This window comes from Anguilla anguilla, chromosome 5 (assembly GCF_013347855.1).
Source record: "Anguilla anguilla isolate fAngAng1 chromosome 5, fAngAng1.pri, whole genome shotgun sequence".
Lineage (NCBI taxonomy): Eukaryota > Metazoa > Chordata > Actinopteri > Anguilliformes > Anguillidae > Anguilla > Anguilla anguilla.
Window position 1 is genome coordinate 65,888,982 of NC_049205.1, and position 9,898 is coordinate 65,898,879.

The window sequence follows — 9,898 nt, forward strand, 5'->3', positions numbered from 1 at the left end:
ATTTGCTAAATGCCTTTAACATAGTATATGAATATTTATATTAATATTCAAAAAGCATACTAAGCAAAGCAATGATTATGTAAGCTTTCACAAAAGCTAGCCAGATACTTTATTTGTTAGTCTAGTAGAATGTGACAGAATTAACTGATTTCTTTAGTTAGTCAGTCCAGTAAAATAACTTCCCAAACAAATGTAGAAACTAATTTAGATATTTGTGAAAGCATTTACATATTTGTGAAACCATTTAGATATCTGTGACTTTTGCTACAAAAAAACCTTCATAAAGAGTGCCTAGAATTTTAACAGGCATACCCCATGCCCGATTTGAGACACAGTCACGAAAACAGACTCCTGTTGTGAAGATAGGAAGAAATGATTGCGTTGGTGAATATCCCACTCTTGGAACTGGCAGATCAGCTGCATAGTGTTGGTGGAGGTATGCCATCATCTCGTTCTTTTAGAACAACGTTACTTTTTCATAAACTGCCATGTGAAATCACTGGGGTCTTAATTACCTAAAATGTGTACTTCTGGTGACTGAACTAAACCATCAGTAACAAATCAAAAGCCAAATGTACATTATGTTAATAAGCTTACGGAAGAAAATTACTGAAACACATACTTTCGAACAACTTAAATTTTTTCCCCCACGTTGCCGGCGGGGCTCTTGCCCCAATCTTCGAGAGTGCTTTGGGAGTCGTCTGGTCTCCCCCACCTCTGCGGTCCAGCCCCTCTTTCGTCAGTGCCTCCACCCTGGCCTGCCCACATCTGTCGCCACCTGCTGCTCCCCATCACCGCCACCCGGCCCCACCCATCATCTGAGCCACATCATAAACTCTATAAAACTGACTGCCATATTGGTCAACGGTCGGCAACCGTGAGCCAACCAGAGAAGGATGGGTTTCCCCCTTGAGCCTGGTTCCTTCCGAGGTTTCTTTCCATCTGGAGTTTTTCCTTGCCACTGTTGCTTTAGGCTTGCTCCTGTGGGGGTTTAGGCCAGGGTTGTCTGTAAAGCATATTTTGACAACTGCTGTAAAATACGCTATACAAATAACACTTGATTTGATGATTTGATTTGATCAGGATACTGGCTGTTACAAAACCAGAACGCACCTGTGGTCACGGACCGGGTTTGGGAACCCTTGGTCAAAACAATTTGACTAGCAACGCTAACACTCTCCCTCCTCGTCAGTAGGTGGCAGCACGGCTACGAAACAGCTTGGAGAGGTTCGTTGTCCCGATCGGCTGTCCCAGAGCTCCTGGTCTTAATCCGAACCATAGACATGCATATTAAACCAAACCCTGCACCAGAGCGAGTGTTCTGTGGTACAACCCATAAAGCTGTAATATGCGCGTGACTTACAACAAAAGAACCGTGAAATTTCACCTTTTCATTTTTATGGATTTTGAGTTATAACGTGCAGTGTAAGTGCGTGCATGCAGGCAGATGCGCTTTGCCAAGGCTGTTGCAGTTTTTGAACGCGAACCAGCAGGATGCACATGCAGTTTTTTATTGATCGTTCGTGTTTTTGCTAGTTTGTTCAATTCTCCATTGAAAATGAGTTCGTTTAAGATATTAGCCACCCATTATTGACACGTTAGCCAGTTTTTAAGCAACGAACGTTGGCTGGACAGATTAGCCAGATAACAATGCACGTTTTGTAAGTTAATGTTCACCAACTGGTCAGATGTCGTGAAGAACTGATTACTTTAGATAAGCGGTCAGCAAGCTTGTATAGGCTGATCATGGGTGTATTCGGTAAACCAAACTGTTTTGTGGAGCATTGTGAAACTGAGAACAGATATTGCATTTGGTGGCCTAGTGGATAGCGGTAAATGTTGATGGAATACATCGGTGAAATGAAGTCATACCTTAACACAATATGGCTCACGCGTTTTGGCGTAATGTTACATGTATGTCCACCAGGGTTATGTGAAGCCGAAACTACAAATGGGCCACACATGTACACTAAATTCACCATAAGTTGGTTTGGCAATTATGTCTGCCTGTCAGTATCATTATTAGTCTTGGAAATCGCATAAGAAGCGCCATGAATAAATAGGATTAGCAAATGGTCAAATCAAAGACATCATTAGCAGTCATGTATCATCAATGAATAGATGTCTGGCATGTTTTTGATCTGTTTATAAAGGACTAGAGACACCGAACACTTGTGGTTTATTTTTTTAACAGCATGAAGGCTGTAGGTCAGGGTCCTCGAGGTTCAGTTCGCCTGCTGATTTTTGTTCCAACCAGTTACCTTAGTTTTGGTTTTCAGACAACTCTATAAACGACACTTGTTCACTCCTGTGCACATTAAAATTTTTAGCAAACACTTACAGTCTGCATCTGTAGCTGGGGCTTATATAAATAAGTTCAATTTATTGTCCCTATAAGGGAAATTAAGTTAATTCATGACAAACAACAGTGCATTCATACATAGATACTTACAGACTATGGACAACACAGCGCAACATGACAGTATAAAAAGATAACACACATCACAGAAACACAGACTTAATGTGCAAAAGGGAAGATTAATTGGAACGTAGTGCAATCAATTATTAGGCATTGTGCAAATTGAGAAAGTTTAATGCAGGTATAAATTAATTTTTGTGTCTAATACACCTCATCTTCACCACCTTAAAATGTGGCCTTAATGGGAGCATTTCAAATTCCCGGTGAAGAGGATGTTCTGGACTGGCAGGTATAGACCTGACCTTATGAAGCAACTGTCCTTTAAAAATCTCATATCACAATATGATTGCGCTAATTAAATCATTAAGAGCAGAAGTTGCACAAAATCCTTTAAGTGGATCGGTCATTATTGTGCCCCCCTGCTGCAGATGCTCTGCTTCTTCATTATTGTGACCCAAGCTTTCTGCTTGTCAAAGTTTGTGTAGACAGACCTAATTTTTTGTAGTGTCTCAGTAAGGCAGTGTTGTTAATAGACCACTGCTATGTTTCTTTTTCAGGAAATTCAGACTACGGTCGTTTCCGCTCACTGATATGGAAGAGGCGCATGGTCAGGAAAACGTAAGAAACCCAGCCCTGTGCGTAAGAAACCCAGCCCTGTGCGTAAGAAACCCAGCCCTGTGCGTAAAGAACCCAGCCCTGTGCGTAAGAAACCTAGCCCTGTGCGTAAGAAACCCAGCCCTGTGCATAAGAAACCCAGCCCTGTGCATAAGAAACTCAGCCCTGTGCATAAGAAACCCAGCCCTGTGCTTAAGAAACCCAGCCCTGTGCATAAAGAACCCAGCCCTGTGCGTAAGAAACCCAGCCCTGTGCGTAAAGAACCCAGCCCTGTGCGTAAGAAACCCAGCCCTGTGCGTAAGAAACCCAGCCCTGTGCGTAAGAAACCCAGCCCTGTGCGTAAGAAACCCAGCCCTGTGCGTTAGGAACCCAGCCCTGTGCGTAAGAAACCCAGTCCTGTGCGTTAGGAACCCAGCCCTGTGCGTAAGAAACCCAGTCCTGTGCGTTAGGAACCCAGCCCTGTGCGTAAGAAACCCAGCCCTGTGCGTAAAGAACCCAGCCCTGTGCGTAAGAAACCCAGCCCTGTGCGTAAGAAACCCAGCCCTGTGCGTAAAGAACCTGGGCCTGTGTGTAAGAAACCCAGTCCTGTGCGTTAGGAACCCAGCCCTGTGCGTAAGAAACCCAGCCCTGTGCGTAAAGAACCTGGTCCTGTGCGTAAAGAACCTGGGCCTGTGCGTAAGGAACCTGGGCCTGTGCATAAGGAACCTGGGCCTGTGCGTAAAGAACCCAGCCCTGTGCGTAAAGAACCCAGCCCTGTGCGTAAGGAACCTGGGCCTGTGCATAAGAAACCCAGCCCTGTGCGTAAGAAACCCAGCCCTGTGCGTAAAGAACCTGGGCCTGTGCGTAAGGAACCTGGGTCTGTGCGTAATGCGTCCAGCTAAATGCTTGATTCAGAACCGCATGGCCGTTTCTGTGAGCCCAGAAACCTCCCGCTGAGTTTTCTGATAAAAATTCACCATATTTTACAGATTTGGCTTAAAGCTTGACTTTTGTGCTGCCCTGTAGGTAGCCAGTGTAACTTTGAATGACCGGCAAGACTCTGTGAGCTTGGAGGCTCAGCTGGTCCAGCAGGAAAGGGTGAGTCGTTGTCAACACATCAATATTTTAGTGTCAGTTTCTACATTAAAATAAATGTCTGGATGATTCCATTATTAAAACAAAATTGGATGGTGAACAGCCTAAGTACAATTGACTTAATATTGCGATATTTGTGTAAATTTGAATGTAACCGTGAGATATTTGTGTAAACAAATGTTTTTTCCTGCAGGATCGGAAACGACAGACTCTTCAGCTCTATGAGGCCAGGCGGAGGCAGGAAAGTGTTATTTTAACTGTGTTCATATGAACGACTCTCCTGTTAAAGATTTGCTTATGGAAAATATATGTGTGTTCAGGTGTGGGGTTTATGTGTAGTTAACGGTTTGCAATTTTGACAGTATGATTCTATTTTGAGGAAATATCATAATATTTACTATTTTTACAGTCATTTATTACACGATGCTATGGTGGGAAAAGAAACACTAAGAATTTTACATTAAAAAGCGTTTTATTGTATTTTTCATACCATTCTTTTGGTCCTGCCGATAAAAGGTGCATTTCAGCGATGCTGTATCTGCGCAAGATCGGCTCAAATGAAAACGAAAGTGAAGTTGCATAGGTGACTGCTCCGCTGTGAACTGCCCCAGTTTACAGAGTTGGGCCAGCCCTAGTCCTGGCAAACATCAGCTTGCAGGGATGGATGGATGGATGGATGGATGGATGGTCTCTTAGATGCTGAAGCTCATGTTGGACTGTTTGGCAGCCACTTTTTGCCAACGTGTTCTGCAAATTGTATTGGCTGTACGTCTTCAACAACCCTCTGGTCATTTTTTAGATATCCAAAATACTCTGCTGTTTTTACAGTCTCCTGCCTGTACACTACGGTTCCCCTCAGCCGATGAATGTGGCACTCCCATTCAAACAAGCCGCTAGCCAGCCAGGCACACCACACACACTACCACTGCCACTCGCTCTCGAGCCATGTCGAACACAATGCAGAATACTGTAGGGTTTGTAATGAGGGGTGGGGTTTGTATTGAGGGGTGTGGTTTGTAATGAGGGGTGGGGTTTGTATTGAGGGGTGGGGTATATGGTAAATGGTAAATGGACTGCATTTATATAGCGCTTTTATCCAAAGCGCTTTACAATTGATGCCTCTCATTCGCCAGAGCAGTTAGGGGTTAGGTGTCTTGCTCAAGGACACTTCGACATGCCCAGGGTGGGGTTTGAACCGGCAACCCTCCGACTGCCAGACAATCGGTCTTACCTCCTGAGCTATGTCACCCCTATGTATTGAGGGGTGGGGTATGTAATGAGGGGTGTGGTTTGTAATGAGGGGTGGGGTTTGTATTGAGGGGTGTGGTTTGTAATGAGGGGTGTGGTTTGTAATGAGGGATGTGGTTTGTAATGAGGGGTGTGGTTTGTATTGAGGGGTGTGGTTTGTAATGAGGGGTGGGGTTTGTATTGAGGGGTGTGGTTTGTAATGAGGGGTGGGGTTTGTATTGAGGGGTGTGGTTTGTAATGAGGGGTGGGGTATGTAATGAGGGGTGTGGTTTGTAATGAGGGGTGGGGTTTGTATTGAGGGGTGTGGTTTGTAATGAGGGGTGGGGTTTGTATTGAGGGGTGTGGTTTGTAATGAGGGGTGGGGTATGTAATGAGGGGTGTGGTTTGCGTTTATAGACGATTGAAGAGAGGCGGAGGAGGTTGGCCTTGTATCCGGAGCCCAGGGATGGTGTGTGCATCCAGGTGAAATATGGCGATGGATCAGCACGCCGCAGAAGATTCTATGTAACGCAGTCCATTCAGGTACGTTTCGGGTTGAACAGGTAAGAGCTGTGCTAGTCACACAGGTAAGGGCTGTGTGTTTGTGTTACACAGGTAAGAGCTGTGCTAGTCACACAGGTAAGGGCTGTGTGTTTGTGTTACACAGGTAAGAGCTGTGCTAGTCACACAGGTAAGGGCTGTGTGTTTGTGTTACACAGATAAGAGCTGTGCGTTAGACACACAGGCAAGAGCCGTGCGTTAGACACACAGGTAAGAGCTGTACGTTAGACACACAGGTAAGAGCTGTGCGTTAGACACACAGGTAAGAGCTGTGCGTTAGACACACAGGTAAGCGCTGTGCGTTAGACACACAGGTAAGCGCTGTGCGTTAGACACACAGGTAAGCGCTGTGACGCAGTGTAAATGTTGTATTATCAGTAGTAATGTGTATGTGCTGTTCTCTGCAGATTCTCTTTGACTTCGCGGGGTTAGACGACATGGCAACAGACGTGTTCCACATTCAGACAGCCTCCTCATCCACCACCACGCCCAGCACGAGCACTGGGACCCTGTCTGAGCACGGCATCACCACCCCCTCCACCGTATATGTGCTGTGGCTAGGCCCTGGGGAAGTGGAGGTGTGTGTGTGTGTGTGTGCGTGCGTGCGTGTGTGCATATGTGTGTATGTGTGCGCGTGCGTGTGTGCGCGTGCGTGTGTGTGTGCATATGTGTGTGTGTGCGCGTGTGTGTGTGTGCGCGTGCGTGTGTGTGTGTGCATGTGTTTGTGTGTGTGTGTGTCTGTGTGTGTGTGTGTATGCGTGTGTGTGTGCGTGCATGTGTGTGCATTGTTTGTGTGTGCGTGTGCGTGTGTGTGTGCATGTGTGTGTGTGCATGTGTTTGTGTTCATTATTTTGATGTTTTGTCTAATTACAGGAAAGACTTACCCTAAATGCATTGGTGGCAGTACCAACATCTGTCCTCCCATCGCATTCTACTGCTATACATTGTGAGTATACTATACAATACAAAACTGCTACGCAGTATCTGTATACTTTACAAAGGCATATTTTTTTCTTGATGTGGTTCTGTATTCCACAATTTTATATTTATGATCACACAATTCATGATTGAAGTGCAGATTCCCAGCTTTTGTTAAAGCTTAATTTTATACATTGTGGTTTCACCATTACAGCACTTTTACAGCACTAAATTACAGCACTTTTACAGCACTAAATTACAGCACTTTTTATAAATAGCCCCCCCCATTTCAGGGCACCATAATGTGCACCACAAATGGCTTCACAGGTGTTTCTGATTAATCAGGTGTGTTCAGTTGCTTCCTTAGAGCAGGTATAAGAGAGCTTTCTGTATCTGGCCTTGATTGCCTTTGGAGTCTGTTATTGGTATTTGTCAACATGACGACCAGAGCTGTGCCAATGACAGTCAAGGAAGCCGTTATAAGGCTGAGTAGTAAGAGAAAACAGTCAGAGACATGGGCCATATCAGGCTTATCAATATCAACTATTTGGAACATCATTCAGAAGAAGGAGAGCACTGGTGAGCATAGTAATCACAAAGGGCCTGGCAGGCCAAGGAAGACCTCTACTGTTGATGAATAAAAAACTCTCACCATAATGAAGAAAAACCCCCAAACTCCTGTCTGACGGATCAGAAACATTCTTCTGGAGACAGGCGTGGATGTGTCAGTGACCACTGTCTGCAGAAAACTTCACAAACAGAACTACAGAGGCTACACTGCAAGATGAAATTCACTAGTTGGCCAAAAAACAGGATGACAAGGTTATAGTTTGCTAAGAAGTGCCTAAAAGAGCTTGTAGAGTTCTGGAAAAAGGTCTTGTGGACAGATGAGACCAAGATTTGCTTGTGTCAGAGTGATAACAAGATCAGTATGGAGGCCAAAAGGAACTGTCCAAGATCCAAAGCTTCCCCCTCATCTGTGAAACATGGTGGGGGTGTTATGGTTTGGGCGTGTATGGCGGCCAGAGATACTGGCTCACTCCTCTTCATTGATGACTGTGCTTCTCTTTATACTCATTGCTGCTGTTTTTGACTGACAGTACTGGAGTCCACTGCAGCCACAGAGCTCAACACTGCCCCCTCTGGTAGTCAGGACAACCTGAGCCACAAACACAAGGTAATGTGTGTATTGCTAGTGAAGACTGTGCATCTGTAGTAAATAATAATAAAAACTAATGACTCCAGCTTTTCTGCAGCTCTGGCACAGTTTTTAGGTCAGTGTTTAAGTTTGGAGTGCCATCTGAAATGTTTGTATGTTGTACTATTGTATGCTTCTTGTATGTCTTTTTATGGTGAAGCCAAAGGCAAATTTCCACTGTGTGGAAGTTTTGTTCTCGTATTTTTGTGTAACAGTAGATGAATGTGTGTATAACAGTATATTGTGTGTGTGTGTGTGTGTGTAGGAATTGGCTCGGCCTCCAGGGGGCACTGTTGCTGAGGCTGTAGAGGACTCTATTGTGGCGCTTTCTTGGCCCTGGTTCATCCCCATTGAGGACACTGCAGTGGAGAGACCCTCTCTTAGCCCCTCCCACTCCACCATGCCCTCTGTGACATCACTGCCCAACCCCCACCCATGTGCCAAGAGGAGGCGGATGCAGTACAGCTGGCTGCTGGAGAGGGAGAGGGCGGAGCTGCAGCGGGAGAGGGCGGAGCTGCAGCGGGAGAGGGCGGAGCTGGAGCTGGAGAGGGCGGAGCTGCAGCGGGAGAGGGCAGAGCTGGAGATGGACAGAGCGGAGCTTGCACTGGAGAGGGAGCAGGAGGAGGCCGAGCTGAAGAGGGAGAGGGCGGAGCTGCAGAGAGACAGAGCACACGTGGAGCGTAGTCGAAGAGCGCTCTTCCTGTTTCACACTCTGCTGCGGAAACTCTGAGGCTCTGAGCACTTCCTGTTTCACACTGCTGTGGATTCTGAGGCACTGTGCACTTCCTGTTTCACACTGCTATGGATTCTGAGGAGCTGTGCACTTCCTGTTTCATACTGCTGTGGAATCTGAGGCGCTGTGCAGTTCCTGTTTCACACTGCTGTGGATTCTGTGGCGCTGTGCACTTCCTGTTTCACACTGCTGTGGATTCTGAGGAGCTGTGCACTTCCTGTTTCATACTGCTGTGGAATCTGAGGCGCTGTGCACTTCCTGTTTCACACACTGCTCTGGAATCTGAGGCGCTGTGCACTTCCTGTTTCACACACTGCTGTGGAATCTGTAGTGCTGTACACTTCCTGTTTCACACTGCTGTGGTATTTCTGAGGTGCTTGTACAAGCCCAAGAAAGTGAACTTTCTGGCAGCCTTGGAGTTTTAAGTAGATTTTATTGAATTAGCCACAAGTATACCAGCCATTGTAAAGCTGGCAAGCCAAAAGAAACTTCTGCAAATATTTAAAATATCCATCATATGTGAAACCTTTCTGGACAAAATGGAAAACTTCCAATGTAATTGAAATAATAAAAACTCCCGAAAGTGAACAGCCCCTTTATCTTGTGTCTATGCACAGAGGAGCCATGGACCGAGGGCGCTAGTCACAAACACTGCAGGTAGAGACAAAATCACAACCTGTGATGCCCCTCGTAGCCAATAGAGGGAGCTGCCTTCAACGTTAACTCCATTGTCACTGAAACTGTTAGCAGATGTGGCATTACAGTGGTAGTAATTCTAGTTATTTTGCTTCAAAATTTGATTTGTTTTCATATTTTCAAAAGGCTTACTGAATTGTTATATAAGACATGGACTTGTTTATTTAGGCATATTTATACATCTCAACTATCAGCTTCATCACCTTTATTAAAATCACCATCAAACTATAGCAATCTTCGTCACCATCAATAAAATAATTGTTATTTTCATCCTTATCTAAAGTAATGCTTACTGTTTTTTTAGTTCACTGTTATTAGCACCATGAAAATGACCTTAACACCATGTTTAGAATCACCATCATTGTCTTCACTCTTGATTGAAATCACTCTAATTAAATGAATCATTATTAAAATCATCATAATTAAAGTGGTCATCGTCGCCCTCGTTGTGTAATTG

General features: G+C 45.1%; 1 protein-coding gene across 4 annotated transcripts; it reads left to right on the plus strand.

The window, feature by feature from the left end:
• Nucleotides 1-1,149: 1,149 nt before the first annotated feature.
• On the plus strand, nt 1,150-9,873 carry LOC118226756 (PH domain-containing protein DDB_G0287875-like). 4 transcript variants are annotated; one of them, XM_035416610.1, is made up of 9 exons: nt 1,150-1,227; nt 2,977-3,037; nt 4,040-4,111; nt 4,302-4,349; nt 5,753-5,878; nt 6,304-6,474; nt 6,770-6,842; nt 7,915-7,991; nt 8,278-9,873. In XM_035416610.1, the coding sequence occupies exons 2-9, from the start codon at nt 3,011-3,013 to the stop codon at nt 8,740-8,742; spliced, it is 1,059 nt and encodes a 352-aa protein (XP_035272501.1). In that variant the 5' UTR covers nt 1,150-1,227; nt 2,977-3,010; the 3' UTR covers nt 8,743-9,873. The 4 variants fall into 4 exon arrangements, with proteins under 4 accessions (XP_035272501.1, XP_035272500.1, XP_035272499.1 ...); XM_035416609.1 differs by lacking the exon at nt 1,150-1,227 and adding an exon at nt 1,257-1,425; XM_035416608.1 differs by lacking the exon at nt 1,150-1,227 and adding an exon at nt 1,439-1,661.
• Nucleotides 9,874-9,898: the final 25 nt, after the last annotated feature.

What these genes read in the sequence shown, in the direction of transcription:
- LOC118226756 (XM_035416607.1), top strand. An exon ending in ATGAGGCCAGGCGGAGGCAG is followed by an intron (nt 4,350 to 5,752) that starts GAAAGTGTTATT and finishes TTGCGTTTATAG; the next exon opens with ACGATTGAAGAGAGGCGGAG. An exon ending in ACCTGAGCCACAAACACAAG is followed by an intron (nt 7,992 to 8,277) that starts GTAATGTGTGTA and finishes GTGTGTGTGTAG; the next exon opens with GAATTGGCTCGGCCTCCAGG.